At 44.9% G+C, this 23,794-nt stretch overlaps 1 protein-coding gene across 4 annotated transcripts in view; it reads right to left on the bottom strand.

Moving 5' to 3' along the window:
* Positions 1–23,794, bottom strand: part of RBM25 (RNA binding motif protein 25) — a 1,759,384-nt gene that overhangs the window by 720,571 nt on the left and 1,015,019 nt on the right. For all 4 annotated transcript variants that reach the window (XM_044074670.1, XM_044074671.1, XM_044074673.1 and 1 more), the window contains exon 7: positions 16,764–16,976. In XM_044074670.1, the coding sequence (XP_043930605.1) occupies positions 16,764–16,976 (213 nt within the window). The remainder of the gene's footprint in view (positions 1–16,763; positions 16,977–23,794) is intronic.

Raw genomic sequence — 23,794 nt, 5'->3', positions numbered from 1 at the left:
GTCCTGAGTAATGAGTTCCCAGTTTTTTGCTTGCAGAGCAATCTTTCCCCCTAAAGGAGCAGTCAGTTGAGAAGTGCTTGGAAGTTTTAAAAAGCAGTCACTGAGGCAGCATACCATAAGGGGGAGTCTTACTAATCCCTGATTTGGAAGTGGGAGCCCCCCACTGCTTAGTCCTGTGTGTACCCTGGGACTGAACTCTAGGTGTTCTGCTGGTTCTGGGTTTGAACTGAGAAGGCCTGGAAGAGGCAGGAAAGGACTAATTTTTTTGAGGGCCAGTGCCTACTAAATCTAGAAGGCTGCACTTGTAAAAAATCTGTAACAGTTTGCACAGATTTAGCTTTTTCCTCCATACTTTTAAGAACTTCTTCTGCTTTGTCGCCAAACAGGCGGTCCTGATTTAAGGGAGCATCCAGCAATTTAGTTTTAACATGACGTGGCAAAGATTGCTCCTTAAGCCAAGCATGCCTTCTAAGTACAGATACGTTAAACATATGAAACTGGCAATTTAAGGCCCTGATGGCCAAGATTGCAGAGGTGTATACCTTCTTACCCCATCTATCCAGGGCCATGGAATCTCTATCAGAGGGGGTAGGACTTTTGGCAGCAGTAGCCTTAATGCCCTTGGGTCCCTGTGAAATGGTCTCGGGATCCGCAGTAGGGTTTTTATAAAGGAAATTGTGAGAATCAGGAAAGTGCAGTTTTGTACCTACCATAAATGTAGATGTTCGAAGATCCACATTGCTGCAGTCCTTACATATGGGTAAGTCCGCTGTCCTCGGTCGGCCCGAATACCAAAGTATTAGGCTGACGTCGGTCATGGGCGCTCAGAACTGACATCAGAGCGTCAGGGTATAAGAGCGCATGACCGACGTCATATCCTCAGTCTTTTCTTGCCCCAGATGTCAGAAGGCCCTAAAAAGAAAGTCCACAGCCAAAAACAGAATACTTCCCAAAAACAAAATATGTACAAATCACAGCTACCACCCAAACCATACAACCATTCCAAACTATAGAGGGGAAGGAGGGAGGGTTAATTGGACTGCAGCAATGTGGATCTTCGAACATCTACATTTATGGTAGGTACAAAACTGTACTATGTTCTTCATCTCACATTGCTGCAGTCCTTACATATGGGTAGAATCCCAAAGCAGAGGTAAAGGGAGGTTGGCAAAATCATAAAGCATTAGGAGCTGCCAAAATGCCCTGTAATATTGCAGTGGCAAATCCAGCCCTAGATTTAGAATAAAGAGGAAGGTGGTAATGTTTTGAAAAAGTATGCACTGAACTCCAAGTAGCTGCTTCCAAAATATCTTTAGTAGCCACCCCCCTTAAAAAGGCTGTAGAGGTAGCAGTAGCCCTAGTGGAATGAGGCCTGATTCCAGCGGAATCTCCTTACCATGATGGGAACAACAGAAAGCAATGCGAAAACCAATCCACTTAGAAATAGTTTGTTTAGAAACAGGCTTTCCCTGAGAACCCAAGGCAAAAGAAACAAACAACTGCTGAGACTGTCTGAACCCTTTAGTTCTGCTCAAATAATAACGCAACTGCCTGTGAATATCCAAAGTGTGCAAAATCTTCTCCCTTTATTTTGGGGATCTGCATAAAAAGTAGGCAAATGAATAGTTTGGTTCAAGGCCACACTAGAAACCACCTTAGGCATAAAAGTAGGATTAGTACGTAAAGATACCCTATCCTTATGAAAAATTAGGAAGGGTTCAACTGCCATAAGGGCCTGTAATTCAGAAACCCTTCTTGCAGACGTGATGGCCAACAAAAAAGCAGTCTTCCAGGACAAAAACTTCAATTCGGCCGTAGCTGCAGGCTCAAAAGGAGGTAAAGTAAGTTTTTCCAACACAAAATTGAGATCCCAGGCAGGAGTAGGAGCTCTACGTGGGGGTCTTATGTTCTTTGCCCCTCTAAGAAATTGCTTAAACAAAGGATGAGAGAACAAAGGAGGGTCACAGTCATAGTGAGCAGAAATGGCTGCAGCATGAACCTTTATAGAGGAGAAAGACAAACCCTTGTCTAATAAATCTGTAAGGTATTGAAGAAAAACACTTAAATCAGGCTTGGAAACATCAAAGTCCTTTGCTTTGCTTCAAACAAAAAACCTCCTCCATTTATCAGCGTAAACTTTCCTTGTACTAGGTCTTCTGGCCTCCAAAATAACATTTAAAACTTGTTGTGGAAGCTGAGACCCTCCAGGGTCTAGAACAGAATATGCCAGGCTGTTAGATGCAGGGACTGAATCCTGACATTGAGGAAATGATTGCCCTCCTGTGACAAAAGGTGCGGAATCGAAGGCAAAGGCCATGGAGGCTCCTGTACTAAACTTCTCAGCAGAGGGTACCAGTGCTGTCGAGGCCAATCTGGAGCTATCAGAATCATGGATGGCTTGTCTTGTCTGGCCTTCAAGAGTACCTTTGGGAGGAGAGGCAGAGGTGGAAAGGCATAGACGTGAAGATTGCTCCAACTGAAGGATAGAGCATCCACCTTCCAAGCTGTGGGATGAAACATTTTCGTGCAAAACTTTGGCAACTGGAAATTTAGTGGAGAAGCGAACAGATCTATGTCTGGAGTTCCCCATAACACTGTCAACCTTTGAAATACATGAGGATCCAATTTCCACTCGTGGGGATCCACTATCTGTCTGCTCAACACATCTGCTAAGGAGTTTTGTGCTCCTGGTAGAAACCTTGCCTGAAGATTGAGGTGTAAACTGAGAGCAGTCTCCCACAAAATCATCGCTTGTCTGCAAAGAGGGTACGAATGTGTTCCCCCTTGCTTGTTGATGTACCACATGACAGTTGTGTTGTCTGTTTGAATCAACACTTGCCCTGGGTGAAGTAAATCTTTGAAAGCCATCAATGCAAATTGGACTGCTAACATCTCCTTCAAGTTGATATGCAAATGTTGAAGTCTGGCAGGCCACGTGTCTTGAACCCATTTTCCATTGAGGTGTGCTCCCCAAGCCTTGCCCGAGGCATCTGTCGTTAGAATCTGACTCGCCTCTGGTCGGGTCACAGAGAGTCCCTTGTTTAGGTGACATTCCTGAGCCCACCACAAAAATTCCTTTTGAATGCAAGGTATTATTTGAATGACAGTGTCCAGATCTTGGCAGTGTTGTGTCCATACGTTCTTGAGATACCATTGGAGCTTCCTCATATGCAGTTTGGCATTGGGAAGCACCAGGATACAAGATGCCATGAACGCCAAGGCTTGAAGGACTGTCCTTGCAGTCAGCCTGGACCGTAGAGACAATTGATGGAAGTAAAGAGTAAGGTTCTTTTGCTTGTCCGGGGTCAAAAAAGCCATCTGGGAAGCTGTATTCAGACTCACACCCAGAAAGCACATTTCCTGAGAGGGTACTAGACTGGACTTTGTTTTGTTCACAGAATACCCTAGGCACCTTAACACTGCCATCACATACTGTAGATGATGAAGAAGTTCGTACTTGTCTTGAGCAAGAATCAGGCAATCGTCCAAATAAGGATAAATTTGTATTCCTCTCAACCTGAAGAAGGCTATCACTGGAGCCAGAACCTTTGTGAACACCCTGATGGCAGTAGATAAGCCAAAGGGCAATGCAGAGAACTGATAATGTAAAGTCCCAGCCCGAAAACGCAGGTACCTCCTGCAACTGGGCCTGATAGGAACATGAAGATAAGCCTCTTTGAGATCCAGAGTTACCATCCAGTGATCTTTGCCCAACAGAGGTAAAAGCTGTTGCAACGTCAACATTTTGAACTTTGGAATGTCCAGGAATGTGTTGAGGATAGATAAATCCAAAATCGGTCTCCACGTGTTCCCTTTCTTTGGTACTAGAAACAGGCGAGAATAAAAACCTAGGCCCACTTCTGACAGAGGGACCGGCTGTATGGCTCCCATTTGAAGAAGTAATGAAATCTGCTTGTAAGCCTCTACCCTTTGTTGAGGAGGAACGTCTGGCATACCTTTGAAAGGAGGCAATGTATGGAAATAAAACTTGTAGCCTCGGTTTATAATGTCCAATACCCATTTGTCCTGGGTGACTAAAAGCCAGTTTTGCTTGAAGAGTGCTAATTTTCCTCCCAAAGGAGCTGCCAGGCAAGAAGAATCTGGCAGCTGAAAATGCAGGTCATTGGGCCTGTTTACGAAGGACTGGCCCCTGCCCTCACCTGAAGATTGTGCAGGTGAACTCCATGTTCTAGGCCTGAAAGTACTCTGAGCTCTGCCCCTACCAAGTCTAGATCTACCTCTAGACTGAGAATCAGAAGAAGGATACGTCCACCCCTTAGTAGGCCAATTCCTACTAAACTTTGGAGGCTGCACCTGCAAGAAGTCTTTAACAGTCTGCATAGACTTAGCCTTGTCTTCCATCTTTTTCAAGACCGACTCCACAGGGGGACCAAATAAAACTTCAGACTGTAAAGGAGCATCCAAAATTCTAGTTTTAACATGCTCTGACAAATTCTGATCCTTAAGCCAGGCGTGCCTGAAGAACTGAACCAGTGGCAGCCACCCTGGAAGAAGCCTGCAAAGCATCAAAACCACACTGCAAAGAATGCTTACCCACCTGTTCAGAGACATGTACCAAATCCTGTAATTCCTTACACTCAATGCCCTCTGCCAAAGCATCCACTTTAGATTTTAGTTGAGTAAGGAGGAAATTCTGATACTTTAACATATGAAACTGGCAATTCAAAGCCCTCATTGCTGAAGTAGAAGAGGTATACACCTTTTTACCCCATCTATCCAAAGCTCTAGCCTCTTTATCCATAGGAACTGGATTCTTTACAACAGAAGCCCTGACACCCTTAGGTCCCTGGCTAATAGTTTCTGGGTCTGCCCTAGGACTCTTATACAGATATTTATGAGCCTCAGGTACTCTGTAATACCTGTCCGGGTTTAACTGGCAGGAGGCAAAGAATCTGGATTAAGGAAGCCTCAGAGAAAACATCTTGCACAACATCCAAAACAGGAGGTATAGCCAAGGGCCTATGTTGTGGTAAAACAAGAACTCCCTAAGCCTCTTCCGTGAATCAGAGAAATCCTGACCTTCCCATTTAAAATGCTCCCTCATAGAATGAAGTGTTTCTGAGAAGGAAAAATCTTCTGGAGGAGAAGCAGAAGGAGTGGAATCCTCTGCATCAGAATCAGAATAAGTAGGAAAATCCTGAATGTCTTCAGCTGAAGACTCTGAATCATCTGAGGCCTGTTCCAAACTCTCCACCTCTGGCTCCACTCTGGGCCTCTTATCAGGAGGGGGCATAGAACCTCTTATCAAAGTAATTAAATCTTCTGCCATTTTAAGCATGTGCTTTTCGGCACAGAACCTGCAGAACTAGGACTGACACCAGGAAAGGTAAACTAGCCCTGCCTTTGGAAGAAGCCTTAGAAACAGAAGGAGAAGGCCTAATCCCTTAGGTAAGGAAGGGAGAACAGTAACCTGAGAGGCCCCTCAGCCTGACCTGCCTCCTGAGAGGCCACATCTTGCAAAATCAAAGTCTCCTCCTGAGACTCAACTGAAACCTCGGCCGGATCCACAGAATCCCCGTAGTTCCTAAAGAGCCGGCGTCCGAACGCACGACTCATCCTGTCTGGGTTTTAAAGATTTGTCTTTGCGCTTCTTCAGGTAGCGGCGCCGGAGGATCCGACGGCATATTATAATTACACCGCTTCAAGACAAGTCTAGTGCAATCTAACCTACGCTTGATGGTGCGCTTATTAAACTTAGCACAAAGCGACACCCCTACGCCGTGCTCAGGTCCCAAACAAGGAATACAAAGAGAGTGATAATCCCTATGCGCTATCTGTTTCCCACAAGAAATACAATTATTCACTTTTTCTGACATCCGAATTAACTGAGGCAAGAAAAAACAAAAATATTCCCCAACGGGGTACTTAGCCCAACTTGGATTCGGTCTGAAACTCAGAATACGAAAATTTCAGAACGCCGAACGGCACTTGCAACGCTGCTTCTGCATCGGACCATGCGGCAAAAAAGACTGAGGATATGACGTCGGTCATGCGCTCTTATACCCTGACGCTCTGATGTCAGTTCTGAGCGCCCATGACCGACGTCAGCCTAATACTTTGGTATTCGGGCCGACCGAGGACAGCGGACTACCCATATGTAAGGACTGCAGCAATGTGAGATGAAGAACATCCCTGTAATATCTATCAGGTTTTCTGGAAGCAGGAGGTAGAGAGACAGGGGCCAAACTAGACTCCGAAAAGGCATCATCAACAATGTCCAGCACAGGAGGGATAGCTAAAGGCCTGTGTTGGGGCAGGAGTAAGAAATCTCTAAGCCTCTTTTTAGAATCAGAGTAATCCTGGCTTTCCCAATGAAAATGCTCCCTAAGAGCATGCAAGGTTTCACCAAAAGAAAAATCCTCTGGAGGAAGCAGAGAGAATAGAGTCCTCTTCATCAGAATCCTCACAGGTAGATAAGGGTTAATGCTGGTCATCAGAGGAGTCAGAAATTTCAGAATCCTGGTCAGAAGTATCATATGAAAATTCAGTCCTAGCTCTCTTAGAGGGGGAAGGTTGGCTTCCTGATTAAAGTAATAAGGTCTTCAGCTATTCTTATTTGTTTTTTAGGCATAGAGGCCTGACCATGCGGTTTGGGTGGTTTCCTAGGCATGGTTCGAGTTTTAGGCCTAGAAGAAGAAGCAGGCGTCTGTTTAATATGCAAGTCAATAGGCCTGAATACACCCTCAGAAGCCAGTGCCTGCACAGTGGCTCTGGACCCATCCAAGGTAGAAACATCCACAGGTTCCACCAGTTGAAGCATCTCGCGGCATACCGGACTCTGAATGGGTCTCAGTAGAGGCCTGCAAATCTGAAGTAGCGGGTATCAGGGGCTGCAAAAGCACATCACTGCGAACTGGCGACTAGCTTAGGAGAAGCATAGTCGGCAGCTTTGGACCTAGGCAGCCTGTCTCTGTCTTTATCTCTGCATTTTTTTGGAATGTTGGTAGTCGGGTGGCTTACCGAAGACGTATCTGGATAACTGAACTGGGTACCAAAATATTTAGAAGCGAAAATGTACCGACGATGAACAGTTTGTGGTTTAAATAAGGCACAAAACCGAGAGCGAGGTACGTCATTGGTGAGGGCCTAGGCAAGGAATACAGTACGAATGAAACTCTATGAGGTATTTGGTTTCCACAAGAAATACAATTATTGACTTTTACTGACATCGGTTTAGATCAAGAAAAAATGTCCCCAACGGTGTACTTCGCTTTAGATGAAGACCGGTTCTGAAACTTGAAAACATAAATTTCAGGAGTCGGCCGACCGGCACTTGCTAACTGCTTCTGCTTTGGGCACCGCACGGCAAGAAAGACTGATGTAATGGCGTTGGCTGCATGCTTTATTCCCCAGACTACCTGACGTCATGGAAGATGACACAGCAAGTGACGCAGGACCCATCAGGCCGACTGAGGGCTACCTGCAAGCAGATAACCCAAATGTAATGACTGCAACAGTGAAACACGAAGAACATCCACTCTCCATATATGCTGAGAAGCAGCTTGGACAGATAGTTCAAGCTGCACACACTATAATTAGAGATACTCAGGAATTTCTGGTAACATTATCTGAATGTGTGAATGACAATGTTGATTTGTATAACATTTGGCTTGTAACATTAGACGTAATGTCGTTATTTACAACAATACCTAATGTGGATGTCTTGGAATACTTAAGACAGTTGTGCACAAGAAATGTTAGCAGTGATGTAATGATGAAATGTATGCTATTGCTTGAACTAATTTTGGAGAATAATGTCTTTGTATATACTGATAAATACAATTTGCAGACAAAAGGGGTGGCGATGGGAACGCCTTGTGCGAACTCGTACGCCAATTTAGTTATGGCTCAATGGGAGAAGACATACATCACTGATACGGATTATAGTAGGAATATTAGATGTTACAAAAGGTTTGTAGATGATGTCTTTTTCCTATGAGAAGGTACTGAAGCTGATCTATGTTCATTTAGTGAATATATTAATCAAACAACTAGTTCTTTGAGGTTTGAAGGGAAATGGTCTAGATCAGAAATTGAATTTTTAGATGTTTTTATCAAGAGAGAAAATTAGAAGTTATGTACCTACCATAACGTTCCATGTTAATTGTCTTCTCTCGCCTTCTTTCTTGCTTGATGGGTTTGGAGCCAATCCTCGGCTCCGACTCGGCACTTGCTAAGCTCGAGAGCTAATTTTACCAGCTCGAGACAATCCTATATCCCATGATGCAAGGCAGAGATTGCCCAGATCTCGTTTGGTAGCTGAAGAATTAGCAATATTTTCTTCCAACTGAAGAGGAGGAAGAAAATAACAATACTAAATAACATCATAACCCTCTAGAAAGGATCAACATAATCTAGTGACACTAGGAGTTGAACAGCTAGAAAAATGTAATAATCTCTTAATAGAAGATGTATAATCTTCCCGGTCTGACCAGGCTAGGGGATGGAGGCGGACAAGAAAGAAGGCGAGAGAAGACAACTAACATGGAACGTTATGGTAGGTACATAACTTCTAAATGTTAAGTTGTCAATCTCGCCTTCATTCTTGCTGGATGGGACTGCGTCCCTAGCACCTCTATCCTGGGTGGCTCAATGGAACAGACTCTTGAGAACGGTGGAACCAAAATTCGCTCTGTCTCTGGAGACCAAATCTAATTTGTAATGTGAAACAAAGGTATGAGGAGAGGCCCATGTGGCTGCTGCACAAATAGTGTCTATTGGAAGTCTAGCTTGAAAAGCTGTAGATGCAGCTAGAGCTCTGGTAGAATGGGCTTTTGGGTTAGAAACCAACTCTTTGCCTCTGAGCTGATAAATGTAAGTGATCACAGAAGACAGCCACCTAGATAAAGTTACCTTAGAAACTGGAAGGCCGTTCCTGTTCTCTGCATAGGATAGAAATAGTTGATCAGATTTCCTAAAATTTTTAGTCTTGTCCAGATAATATCTGAGCTGGCGGTGAACATCGAGATAATGTAACTTTTGTTCAGCTTTATCAGAATAATTCGGGAAAAATACTGGAAGATCAAAGGATTGATTTAGGTTAGTCTGCGATTCCACCTTTGGTAAGAAAGACGGATTAGTCCTTAGAGATACCCTGTCTTTGTGGAATATTAGATAGGGAGGGCGAATACAGAGAGCATGAAGCTCAGATACTCTCCTAGCAGAAGTAATGGCAACTAGAAAAAGTGTCTTCCAAGAAAGCAATTTCAAAGAACAGGCAGCTGCAGGTTCGAACGGGGGAAGAATCAAGGATGTTAAAATTAAATTTAGATCCCACTGTGGTGGGGGGTCTCTAATCGGAAGTTTCAATAAAAAGATACCTCGAAGGAATGCCTTGCAAAGTTTATGTGACATAATGTTGTGGTCCAAAAAGCCTATATGAAAATTTGAAATGGCTGCCAGTTGAACTTTCACTGTGGAAGAAGAGGATCCTGATGTCAGCTAGGAAGTCCAATACCGAATGAATTGGAGCAGTATAGGGGTCTATGTTCCTAGCTTTTGCCCAGAAAGAGAAACGTCGCCATTTACTAGTGTAGATCTTTCTGGTAGAAGATTTTAGGGAAGCTACTATGATATCCCGTACAGGATTAGAAATCATAGGAAGCCTGGCTAAGGATGGAAGTGGAGCAACCAAGCAGTGAGGTTGAGAGAGGGTATGGATTGGTGCAGTTGACCTGACTGGTGGGTCAGAAGATCTGGAACCGGGTCCAGATGCCATGGCTGTACCAAGAGGTAATGATGTAGGAACGGAAACCATATCTGTCGAGGCCAATAAGGGGCAATGAGAATCAACTTGGCTCTCAAGGCGGTTGCTTTCTGAATTAGCTGATGTATCAGCGGAAAAGGAGGAAAGGCATAAAGAAGTCCCCGGGGCCAATCTTGGGTTAGAGCGTCTCTGGGGGGATGGCCTGGAAGGGGGAAGAGAGAGAAGAAGTCTGGACATTTGCTGTTTTGAGGTGTAGCGAAAAGGTCGCAGCAAGGAAGGCCCCACTTCTGAAAAATCTCTTCCGTCACTGACTGTTTGAGAGACCACTCGTGAGGCATGAGAATAGCTCTGCTCAATCTGTCCGCTATGATGTTGGATTTCCCGGGATGTGCGTTGCTATCAGAAACCGGTGAGAGGAGATTGCCCATTGCCAAAGTCTGAGAGCCTCTCGACACAGTGGATAGGACTTGGTTCCGCCCTGTTTGTTTATATACCACACTACGGACATATTGTCCGTTTGGACTGCAATAGTTCCCAGGGGAAGAGAGTCATTGAGGGCTTGCAACGTTAAAAGCACTGCTCTCATCTCCAGAACATTTATGTGCAGATGGTACTCGAAAGGTTGCCAAGTGCCATGGACCATTCTGCCCTGATAATGCCCCCCCCCCCTCCCAATCAGGGAGGCGTCCGATGTAACCGTGGCAACCGGGGCAAGAGGAACAAATGGTCTGCCTTGATGGATTTGAGGGAACGATATCCACCAAGTCAGATGTCTTTTGCAAGTTGGAGTTACTATGATCTCGTGACGCATGGGAAGTTGTTATAAAGACCATTGGGTGAATAGCATCCATTGTAGAAGACGCATGTAAAAGCGGGCGAGGGGAAGAAGTGTTATGGCGGCCGCCATAAGACCCAGTACTTTCAGAGCAAATCTGGCCTGAATTTTGTTGCTGAAAAGAATCACCTGTACGTGTCTTTGAATGCCCAAGATCCTTTGGTCTGTTAACCTTGCTGAAAGTTGTACGGTGTCCAATCTTGCGCCTATAAAAGTAATAGATTGACAAGGTGACAAGGCAGATTTTTTGAAATTTATAGAAATTCCTAGCCCTCTGCAAGTGTGAATGGTGTAATTTCTGGCTTGGAGAAGCTGATGCCTGATGGTGGCAGTGACGAGCCAGTCGTCTAGATATGGAAACACCTGGAATCCTTGACGTCGCAGGTGAGCCGTAACCACTGCCATGCATTTGGTGAACACTCTGGGGGCTGTAGTGAGTCCAAAGGGCAGGGCTCTGAATTGGAAGTGACTGGTCCCCAGCCGAAAGCGGAGAAATCTTCTGGAGCGTCTGTGAATTTTTATGTGATAGTACGCATCCTGAAGATCTAGCGAGCACATCCAATTGTCCTTGCCCAGAAAGGGCAGAATGGACTGAAGCGTGACCATCCGGAATCTTGATTTCTTTACAAACTTGTTGAGTTTGCTCAGATCTAATATTGTTCTCTAGTCCCCTGTCTTTTTTGGAACTAAAAAGAACCTTGAGTAGATTCCGGATCCTATTTGGTCCACTGGGACTGGCTGGATGGCTCTTTTTACTAGCAGTTTTGATATTTCTAGTACTGCTAGTTCCCTTAGACCGGGTGGAACGTCTGGAAGGGTTCCCTTTTGTTGAATTGGGGTTTGAATAAAGGGAATTTTGTAACCCTCGGATATAATTGACTGTACCCATTTGTCTTGAGAAAGGGAAAGCCAGGCTATTGGGTACAGCGATAATTTTCCCCGACTGCCTCCGGCGGACAATCGGGCAACATCTCAGGGATGCTGGAAGGGTTTGTCAGAAAGAGGCTCTCTGCTACCCTGATTCTGCGGACCACATCTGCCCCTAGAGCGGCGTCTATTATTGTTACCCCCTCTGCCTCTGGGGGTAAACTGACTTTGTGCATCAGGCGTGACTCCTTGAGATTTGCGGAACCACATTTTCCCTCCCTTCTGTCCTTTGGGGTAAGGTCTAGATGGGGTGGAGAAACGGACTCCTACGGCAGAAAGAGTCTTGCCATCTTGTTCGCATCTAGTCAAAGTGTCTTTCACTTGGACCAAACAAGGTTGAGCCATCAAAGGGGGAGTTTGTGAAAGACGCCTTGAAGGGGTCTGCAAAATTACAAAGCCGCATCCAGGACTGACGCCTTAAAGCCACTCCTGTGCCTGCGGCCCTACTCGCTCCATCGGCTGCATAAGAAATGAGCCGCATGGAGGAGTTAGCAATGGAGTTAAGGATTCCTAGCTGTGAGCTAATCTTATCCTGAGACCCAGCAGCTGACGGATCCTGTAAAACTTCTCCCAACTCTTTAAGAACATCTCTTTGAAGGCGGGTGAAGTGGCATAAGTAGTTCAGCGATCTCATGGCAAAAGTCGCTGAAGAAAAAATCCGCTTACCGTACCTGTCCATAGTCCTAGACTCCTTGTTAGGAGGATGAACAGGTACTGAAGGATCAGCTAATTCCTTCTTGGTGGCAGCAGCCACCACCATGGCATCAACTGGGACACCCTTTGTTAAATATTGTCTATCTTGTGGGGCCATAATAAATTTTAAAGGTCTCCTAGGGATAGGTTCCACCGAATCCGGAGCCATCCACGCCTTCCGAGCCACTACCTCCATGAGAGGGTCGAAAGGCGGAGACACCCAGGAGGTGGAGGGTCGAGATCCGAACGCCTCCAGGTATACTGACTCGTCCTCGGAAGGATTAAGGGAGGGCCAGTTCCCCTCTGCTTAAGGATTTCAAGGATGTCTAAAAATGAGACATCCTCAGAGGAGGACCTTGGGGATCCCTCCGACTCATCCAAGTCAGTATCTGATGTAGTAGGCTCAGGGGAGTCTAGATGTTTCCTCTTACATGTCCTCTTACGCGGGGGTTCCCCTGACGGATCAGGAGAAGCCTCGGAAGAGGAAGATATTCCCAATGGGGAAACCTGAGGCGTTGGATCTCTGGGTCCGGGAGCAAGAGAGTGGGAAGAGACGTCAGCAGGCACTGTAGTGCGAGGAGCTGATGGAACTGTCCGTTGACTAAGCCCAGGGGCTAGTACACTCCTCATCACCTCGAAGGCTCCCCCGTCAGAGAGATCAGAAAGTTCCCGCTCCGAAGAGATAGGAACCCCAGGCCTCACTGAGAGGGAAGGCTCCGAGGCAGATGACGGGGCCGAGCTCACCAACGCCGAAGCTCCGAGAGGGAGAATGGGGTCGGACAAGGGTCCGATGCCACTCGCCTCCTCGGAGCCGACGAGAGAAACCAGACGCCCGGATCCCTCCAATGAAGGTCTCAAGGAGGAAATCGCAGCCGAGGACGACGGAGCCGAAAGGAGTGGTATCGGCTCCGAAGTCACAACGGTGCCCGTTCCGAGGAGCTCCGGCTCCGAGCTCTGTAAGAGAGTCGAAGGAGGAATGTTCGGTGGATGTGAGATAGCTACCATCTGTGGATATGGGCTATGGAGTATTTGGGCCAATGCCTGAGACTTTAATAGTCTACTCACCACTCTCTCGAGGTCGTGATCAGATAGCCTGGATGACCGAGAAGAACGGCTCCGATGGCTCCACTCCGAGAGCAAGGGTGATCTCGGAGCCGAATGTATAGATTCCACTGAAGGAGATCGAGATCTCTTTTTTGAGATCAATGGAGCCATCGGAGCCGAAGATACGTCGGCTCCAGCCGGAGCCGACACTGAGTGTCTGGATTTGACAGTATCGGCTCCGGCCGGAGCCGATCCTGAGACTGGTATGGAGGGATTGGCTCCGTCCAGAGCCGATCTCGAACCTGGTAAGGATGAACCTGAAGCCGACGGCTTGGAAGTCTGAGCCGAAGGCTTAACAGGTTTTGAGGGCTTCCCCGGTGCCGACTTAGTCGGGGAGCTCTCCGGCTTTAATAAGCCCCTTAATATCAGCTTATTTTTTCGCTCCTGCAGGACTCTTGGGCTGAAAGCATGACAGATAGCACAAGAGTCCTGCAGGTGCGAAGGTCCCAGGCAATAAACACAAGAAGTGTGACCGTCTGTCAGAGACATCTTCTGACAGCACGAGTCACACTTCTTGAAGCCTGAGACCTTAGTGTCCTTCGACATAACTGTGTCGATGAAACACCACAGCAACACACACACACAAAAAACACTCAGTCCAACAATTTAAAATAAACAGGGATAACACACAGTCATACACAAACAATCCCAGACAGGAAAAAATTTAGGGAGGGGAAGGCCTAAGGCCTAACTAGGGACAAGGGAATAATTTACTCAAAAAAAAGGGAACACTGACGGGAATAGGGCTAAAGTAAGTCATTAATTAACAAAACACAAATATATATATATAAATTTAAAGGGGGGGGGGTAGACGAAAAGTCTCAAAAACTGTTCACTTACCTAGAGCTGGTAAAAGAAGGCACCTCGTTAGCGAAGCGGCAAACGAGATCTGGGTAATCTCCGCCTTGCATCATGGGATATAGGGTTGCCCCAAGCTGGTAAAATTAGCTCTCGAGCTTAGTAAGTGCCGAGTCAGAGCCGAGGATCGGCTCCGAACCCATCCAGCAAGAATGAAGGCGAGATTGACAACTTAACATTTATAGTTTTACAACTTCATTATATAGGAACAGCTGTAGGAAGAATAGTCTACTTCATTGTACAAGTATGCATCCTAGACATATATATCAAAAATAATAGTCATTAATCAAGGTCGAAGAATATCCAACCTGACTAGTGATGATACTAAATGTGAACAGACATTAAATGACTTGAGAGAGGAATTTGTCACGAGGGGGTACTCTAGAAAAGAAAGTGATATATTAAATGATCCAGCAATGGTCAACAGAAAAGGGAAAGGAAGACCTCATTTTAGGAAAAGGAATGGTAATACTACTGAATCAACCCAAGTAACTAGATATGTTAATTCAGCTAGTATGCAAGTTAGGTTAAATATACCACATTCCAATAATAATAGGAACATATGTAAGGTGATCAACAGAAATTGGGCAATTTTGACTACCAATGATGAAATTTGTACTATAGTTGGCCCTACACCTAGATACAGATACCGGAATAATAAGTCCCTGAAAAGGCTACTATGTTTTGAAGAGAACAAGGGGAGCAGGGTGAAATCTAGTAGGCAAGGGACTTTTCCATGTAGAAATTGCAGCCAATGTTCCTACATGATGGGTTCCAATAGTTTTGAACACCCTGATACTGGTAGGACCTTATACATTCAGGCACTATGCTGACTGCAAGTCCAGAGATCTTGTCTATCTAGCTAGCTGTATGAAATGTACTAGCTTCTATATAGGCAAGACAAATCGAACTCAGAGAGAGAGAGTGAGGGAGCATATCTATGTTATTAATCATGAGGATGAGACTAATGCACTGGCCAAACATACATTGGATAATGACTTAAACCAGAAGTTTAGATTCATGGTGATAGAGTTGGTTAATAGAAGTAATAGATTGGGAAATATAAAGAACTATATGGAGAAAGAAGAAATAAAATGGATAATTAGGATGCAGTCAGATAGAGGGAAAGGGTTGAATGACAGGATCTCGATCAAACCATTTTTGAGGGATAGACCCCTAAAACACTGAAATATGGGCTATGAAATATGTCTACTGATATAGATGTTCACATACGTTGATGGTTTTAAGTATGTGTATATTTACCGTGTTCTATGTAAGAAGAGTTTATTTATATATATATATATATATATATATATATATATATATATATATATATATATATATATATATATATATATATATATATACATATACACACATACACACACACACATATATATATATATATAGGAATTTTTATACAGTTTTTAAAATGTTACTGTTATTTTTAATGGTTTGAACATATATATTTATATTATTTTATGACATTATGTGTGCATGTTTGTCTTTGATAAAGGTCTTTGCCTATGAAATTTTACACACACACACACACACACACACACATATATATATACATATATATATATATATATATATATATATATATATATATATATATATAGATATATATATTAAGGTTTTTATAAACCTTAACTGAAGAATGTTCTCTGAAAGGGAATAAATGTATATTTGCTGCCATCTAGTGGCAAATTTAGATAAGTTATAGAGATGCAACATTTTGGCACCCTTTTTTGATATTTAAATGCCTAGGGAATGTGACTGAATATATGTTTGAAGAAGGGTTTGGATGGTAACCCGAAAGCGCCTACTATTTTGACTGCCTGTCTTAATAAAAGAACTGAAACTTAAAAGAGTCGTGGTGGTACTTGGTGCATTTTTGGAGAATTGACGACTGAGAGATGCATTCAGACTGCTGGCAAAGAAAGTCTGAGGATGGTATGTCCGGATGTCACCCTTATGCCCTATGCTACGCAAGGAGCATGTATGTGATGTCTGTCATACCTTAAAGCAACAGTAGGCTTTGGTATGCTGGCAGGACATTGGGCCACCCAAGGCAGGGAATCCCAAATGTAAATAATACTACAACCAGTGAATGGAAGGACATCATTAGATCTGGAAAACTTTACGAGGCATCTTCTTACTCCAGTGCACATACAAAATTTAGCTTCTGACATTTGTACATGACTCCCAAAAAACTAAAACGCATCTAAATATGCACAACATAGCCCCAGAGATAAGAATGTTCCCAAATGGGGAACATACCTGAAAACTCCAAAAGCCAGGCCAAACTGGCTTGCTATATTACTGAATGCTACCAACAATAAGCAATGCTCAGCAAAAACTAAAGATGGTGTGAGCAGACAACCCACTTACACCACTGGTAGTGACAGTGCACCCACTCAGCAAGGAGTGACAGTGTGTAAAGCTCTGGAAGTCAGGCCAAATATCTGACCCTCTGCAGCGCAAGTCCAACGAAGTTATCACTATAGTAGTACTGAACAATACGACAAACATATTTATACTACCAATTTTGGTGCAAAACTGAAAAATGAACATATAATGCATGTCATACAATCTCATGAAAGCGAAAAACTCAACTTTTACTTTGATGACAACATTATCCGTTTCCTCTTTCCTGTCCTTTTTTCTTTTTTTCAAGTGGTTATCAGACTCTAAAGATGGAGCATTAAGTTCACTTGAATACTCTCTGATTAAACTCTCAATAGAGCTTTTAATTAAGGAATCTCTTCTTTTTGTTTCTTCATCCAGATCTTCGTCCTCTTCCTCTGTGGTAGACTCTGGTTTTGAATTCTAAAGAAAAAAAAAAAAAAAGAAAATGAGAAACATAATAGCATCATTAAAAAAAAATAATAATGAGTTAACATATCAATTAATAAGTGACAGAGTTTTTCTTTTACCTCAGTGAATGGAATCATCAAAAAGCAATTAGTTAACATAGCAATTAATAAGTGAGGAAGTTTTTCTTTTATCTCAGTGAATGGATACTCTCCGCTTGTTTTTATGTTTAGCTCCTGCACCCTGGGGTACAGGGGTATACACAACCCCCTGTATGCACACACCAAGAAGTCACAATCCAGTCCAGCTCAGCACATCTGGACTCTACGACAGCAGCATGTCCCTACCCATACAGAAAGCAGAATGTGCAAGATAAGAATATACCCACTTGTTTTCAATAGCAATATCCAGCCTACAGTTGAAGGCAGCCAAAGCCTATCCATGTAACTGAAACTTTGTATAGGACCCCAATTCACTGCTGCACACATGCCAACTGCCACTCCCCATATACCCACACATAACCAATCTAAGAGCTACCAGCTGACCTAACCACAAGTCTTACAGTGTGCTTGGGAAAGGTCTATTAACCAAGTACCTGCAACACAAACATTTGCAACTCATTTTCTCTCCTTTTAGTGTGCTGGGAACTTTTTTTTTTTAATCAGACAATTCAAGTAACTGCTAGTAACTAAAACAGTCCTCATGCATGGTTGCTATCCATTTCAAGAATTCAGTCCCACACTCTCCACCTTCATTCTCTGACTAATCCATCATATAAGCAAAACCCATTCTCACGTGGTAAATGGACTCAGAGCTGCCAGTTACAATTAACAATTTTAATATTTAAAATATGATTTGACGTTTCCTATTTACCTGGGCTAAAAATTATCTGTGTTCCAGCCTAGATAGCACATTACTACTATAGTTATTTATTTCCATGCAGAAAATCATACTTTGTATACTCATCTGTAAAAATTAAGTAACAAACAAATAATTTACAAGAAAGAATAGTTGGGTAAAATCTTACCATAACCATAGATATTCTTCTCTTCCATGTTGCAGTATTCTAGTTGTGGGATTTCCTGCCTTCAGGGGACTCGTACGTCAGCTTCTATATAAAAGCTTCAGCTTGTCTGTTGCAGCGTGCGTGGGACGTCAGACGTAAGGCCATAAACCAGGGGCCTTAAATGTGATGTCTGCACGCACAATCCTCAGAACTTGAAGGCCAGCAGTTAGAGTAGAAGGCCCAGCAGGTGGAAAAAGCCAGTAGTGTCAGGTATGGGACCCTGGGGTCCTTCTATAGCATAGACAGGTCCAGGTTATAGCTGGGGATAAAGGAGAATGAAGAGGGGGAATTGTGGGTGGTAAGGAATACTGCAACATGGAAGAGGAGGACATCTATGGTTATGGTAAAATTTTGCACAACTATTCTATGTTCTATTCCAATGTTGCAGTATTCTAGTTGTGGGAGAGTACCACAGCTTAGATGGATGAGAGGGTGGTGGATGCTGATGAGGATTCTACAAAGCCCTGTAGGATTGCCCTGGCAAATTCTGCACGAGCGCTGGAGACTTGGCAACTTTGCAATGTTTGGTGAAAGTGTGGATAGTGGACCATGTTGGCTGCTTCCATAATGGATGCCATGTCCAGACCTTTTATAGAAGCCTTGGAGGTGGCCAATGCTCTTGTGGAGTAGGCCTTTACTCTCACTGGGTTTTTTTTCCATGGAGGGAGTAGCAGAGACAAATGGCTTTCCTGATCAAGCATGTGATGGTTTGTTTGGAAACTGCCTTGCCCACAGCACCGGGGTGAAAGGAAACAAAGAGTTGCTGCAATTTCCTAATGGATTTGGTTTTGTCCAGTTAAAATCTTAGTTGCTTGTGCACATCCAGGGAGTGTACTATCCTCTCCCCTTCATTAGTGAGAGAGGGAAAGAAAGGGGGTAGGTGGATAGATTGGTTTAGAGACAAGTCATTGACCACCTTGGGCATAAAGGAGGGATTAGTTCTCAGGGTGACCCTGTCCTTGTGGAAGGTGGTGTAGGGGGGCAGGCCATTAAGGCTTACAACTCTGAAACCCTTCTGGCTGAAGTGATAACCAGTAGAAGGATTGTTTTCCATGTACAAATTTGTAGGGAAGATGTCCCAGCAGATTCGAAAAGGTGTTGGGTAAGTTTTTTGAAGATGTAGTTAAGGTCCCAGGGCGGAGGGATAGGCTTCTTTGGGGGTCTAATGTGTAGCACACCCCTTTAAGGAAGAGTTTCACGTCAAGGCTGGCTAGCAAGGGGGGATCAAGATGCAAGCAAGCTAAAATAGCAGAAAGGTGTACTTTCACTGACGAGTAGGAAAGTCCACTTTTTATCAATTGACACGCACAAGCAAGAACTAGGGGGTATCAGCAATGTAAGGGTCCTTGCCCTTGCCTAGACACCACTTAGTAAATCTTTCCCATTTAGCTAGTTAAGATTTTCTTGTTGTAGGTTTCCTGGCCTCCCTCAGGAATGAAAGCACGTCCTCTGAGGAAAGGGATCAAAGGTTTATCACCTACAGTGCCCGGGATAACATCTACAAGTGTGGGTAGAGGAGAGTTCCTTTTCCTTGTGTCAGGAGGTCCACCTTCTAGAGTAACTTGTAGTGATTGCCCTTGGCTAGATTGTGAAGTAGGGGGAACCAGTGCTGCCTTGGCCAGTAGGTAGTCACTAACAAGATTTTCGGTTTGTCCTTCTTGATTTTCAGGAGGACTTTCTGAATCATTGGGAAGGGGGAGAAGGCATAAAAAACTTCCCCTCCCAGGTGATGTTAAAAGCGTCTACTCTCCAAGCTAGAGGGGAGTAGGTCTATGAGCAGAAGGTCTGCAGCTACCTGTTCTGGGGGAAGGTGAACAGGTCTATTTGAAGAGTGCCCCACCAGTGGACTATATCTAGGAAGACAGTTCTGTCCAGCATCCATTTGTGTTGCGGAGAGGATGCCCTGCCTAGGAGATCTGCTTGCTTGCTTGTCCTGCGAGGGGATGTAGGTTGCCTGCAGGGATGAGTTGTGGCGAGAGGCTAGGTCCCATATCATCAGGGTTAGTCTGCACAGCTGATAAAAGCCTTTGTTCCTTCCTGTTTGCTGAGGTACCACATCATAGTGGCAATGTCGGTCACTATTAGAAGAACCTCTGTTAGAAGTAGAGGGGTAAAGGTTTTTAGAGCTAAGAAGACTGCTGTAATTTCTCTGACATTGATGTGTTTGGCCTTTAGAGAAGGGTGCCAGTTTGCTTGAACCCTGTAAGATGCCACCGTCGCTCCCCAACCTGAATTTGAGGCATCTGTATGCATTATTTGGGTTGGGGTGGGAGGTAGCAGTGGAAATCCCAGGTTTAGCTGGACTTGTTGGATCCACCAGCTGATTTCTGTCTTTAGAAAGGGAAGGAGGGAAATCACCTGTTCCAAGTGATTCAGGTGCTGGGACCAAATGTTTTTGAGGTACAACTGTAGCTTGTGCATGTGCAATCTGGCCAGTGGTAGCATAGGGATGGTTGCTGCCATTAAGCCAGGAGACAAAGGAATTGCCCTGCAGTTATTTTCTGAGAGTGTAGGATCTCCTTGAAGTGGGAGGTCAGGGATAGTACCTTACCCTGTGGGAGAAAGGCCTTCATTTTGTCCGTTCTGATTCTGCAACCCAGAAAAATGTTGTCCTGGTCTGGGTTCAAGGAGGACTTTGGAAAGATGTGGGTGAACCCTAGATTCTGCAGAAGGGACCTGGTGAAGCGCAGATGCTTTGAGAGGGTACATTTTGACTCTGCCAGAATTAGGATGTCGTCCAGATAGGGGTAAATCTGGATTCCCTGAGTTCTGCAGAAGGCAATGGCTGGGGCTAGACACTTTGTAAACACTCGAGGGGCAGGGGACAAACCAAAATGCAAAGCAGTAAATTGGAAATGAGAGGAGGGCCCAGAAAAATGCAGGAATCTTCTGTGGGAAGTCCTGACGGGAGCCCTGATGGGTATGTGTAGGCAGGCCTCTTTTAGGTCCAAGGTGGCCATTAAAGGCCTTGGCCAGAACAAGTAGCAGGGTGGGAAGTGACAGCATTTTGAAGGTGGGTACCTGAAGTTGAAGATTTGGGAAGGAGAGGTCTAAGATGGGTCTCCAGGAGCCGTCTTTTTTGGGGACCAGGAAGAGATGGGAGTAGAAACCCTTTCCTTCCTGTCCTGAAGACGCAGGTTCTATGGTACCTAGCTTCAGCAGGTCTGACAAAACCTGTGGAAGGAGATGAAGCTGTTTTTTGGGGGCAAATGGGATGCCTGTGTGTTTTTTCTTTCCAGGAGAGGAAACATCCTTTTTCGATAATGGATAGTACCCAATGATCCGTGGTGATGGCTTGCCAGAGGGGGAGGCAGTGGGGAAGGCGTGCAGAGAGTGACAGGTGGGCAAGGCAATCACGCATTGTTGGGACCTCCTCTGTCCTGAAAGGATTGTCTGGGCTGAGGATGTGGTGCATTAGGTCTGGAAGTGGTGGGTCTTCCTGCCCCTCTTCTAGATCTGAAGAGGAAGCACCTGTATGTGGAGGGTTAAGCCTTACAAAGGTGGTCTTAGCAGTGTAGTTTCTATAGTACTTGGGAATGGGGGACACCAGTAAATGCTTAATGTCCTGCAATTACTTGCTTTTTTCTTGCAGATTCTCGAAGAGCTCTGCAGATTCTTTTCCAAAAAGGAAATTGTGATCCAGGGGAGCATCCAAGATCTTGGACTAGAAGTCTTCTGGGAGATTCTGAAGTCTCAGCCAGGAGTATCTCCTGAGGACAAAAGCAGACTTTGCAGAGTGAACAGATGCCTCTGCAGCATCAAAGCTGCATCTAATTGAGTGCCTGGCTACTTGTGTAGCCAGGCACAGTTTGGAGGAGATGTCAGCCTTAATGGGGCTGTCAGGATTAGAAGCCAGCATAGAGGAGGCTTGAGACACCAAGTCAAGAGCATACTTAGTCATGTGCGTCTGATAATTAAAGGTTCTGAAAGCCAAAGTGGAAAAGGTGTACACCTTCTTGCCCATCCTATCCATAAATATGCTGTCGTTATCAGTGGGTAGGAGAGAGCCAGAGGGAAGCAGTGTGGATTGCTTATCAGGGAAGGTGGCAATCACTGCTGGGTCTGCCAAGGGTGGTTTGACTAAACCTTTTTGCTCATCAGGCACCTTGCAGAAGCAGTCTGGGCACTTGGTGGCAGGTGGCTGAGAGTCTGGGGCCTTAGATGCAGAATTAATGGCATCCAAGTAAGCAGGCAGAATGGGAGGAACAGCAGAAGGGGACTATTTGAAGCTCAAAGTACGTCTTTTGGGTGTCAGTCATTTGTGAGGTATCCCATTTGAAATGGTCTTTCATCTTGGTGATGGTCTCACCAAAAGTAATATCCTCAGGGGGAGGATCCCCTTCAACAGATTCCTCATCAGGAGAATAACACTCTTGGAGAGATGCAATTTTGGAGGTAAAAGATGCAGAGTCCTCTTGAGAAAGAAAAGGAAGACTCATGCTCTTCCTCCCTAACCTTAGAAGTCATGGGAGGAAGGGAAGAGGCTGAGGCAGGCCTAGGGCTGAGCAAAGGTAGAGAAGTGGAGGTTGAGGCTGAAGGCCTAAGGGCCATAAAGGCCTGCATGAGGGAAGAAGTGAAGGACTGCCAATCTGGTAGGCCTTCTGCAGTGGAGGAGGCATGCTTGGCTTTCTGTTTCTTTTTGGCCGGAGTGGAAGTTGGAACTGGCCTGGAGTCAGGTTTCGAAGCAACCATTTCAGGTTTCGAAGCAACCGTTTCAGAAGTCTGGATCCCCAGAGGTACCACAAATTCTGGTTCCCCCTCAGCATCGACAGTAGTCGGTGTCTTGGTAGGCTCCGTGGACGTGCTGGTCGCCAGCTCAGCAACGGCTTCCCCAAAGGTCGTCGTTGAAGTCGATGGATCTGTCGGGCACCCCCTCAGCTCTTAAAACAGCAGTTGGTGGGGTGTCTGGTAAAGCGGCAGGCGAAGAAGGCCTAGGAATCTTGGTCTTCTTATGTGGAGGTTCAGACACAGTCCCTGAGGCAGGATCTATTCTTCGGGCTAACCGCTTAAGGCGCTAATTTACTAGGTAGAGGTTTAATGCGGCCAGACAGCTGCGTAGGGTCATCAGCACAAATGACTGACAAATGGAGCAGGCGGAATGGTCATGCTCTCAGCCTAAGCAAAAAAACAAACCTATCATGGGCATCTTTATGGGGTATCTGGCACCCGCATTGGCATTTACTCTTTTTACCTGACATCAGCTACAAACCGCTACAACAACCAAGCCTAAGTAATAACAATCGGAAATGTAAAGAAAAACAGAAACCCAACGGGGTACTTGGCTTTTTAATGCAATGTCTGAGAAGAAGTGACAACACGATGCGTCGGTCGTCTGCGGCGGAAAAGTTCTGAGGACTGTGCATACAGACATCAAATTTAAGGCCCCTGGTTTATGGCCTTACGTCTGATGTCCCACGTAAGCTGCAACAGCCAAGCTGAAGCTTTTGTATAAGAGCCAACATACGAGATGCCAGAGGGCAAGAAATCCCACAAGTAGAATACTGCAACATAGGAATAGAAGGACATCAGAAAGTACAGTTGTGCAAGTCCTACTTACCTGTAACAGTAGATGTTAAAATTTCAGACTGGCTCAGTGGCATATGCCTGCAAACAGACCCACACTGGCAGCTTTCCAGAGCTCAGAATCCCCTCCTCTCACAGTGACTATAGACTGAATAAGCCTCTCCCATCAGGGGAAGTCTAAACCATAAAACAGAAAGTCAGTTACTCAGGCTTCTAGTGCCAAGTAGGAAAATCAAGAAGGACC

This window comes from Protopterus annectens, chromosome 6.part0 (assembly GCF_019279795.1).
Source record: "Protopterus annectens isolate FY-2018-M chromosome 6.part0, PAN1.0, whole genome shotgun sequence".
In the NCBI taxonomy this organism is placed as follows: Eukaryota; Metazoa; Chordata; order Ceratodontiformes; family Protopteridae; genus Protopterus; species Protopterus annectens.
This window is presented reverse-complemented; position numbering and strand designations above follow the sequence as displayed.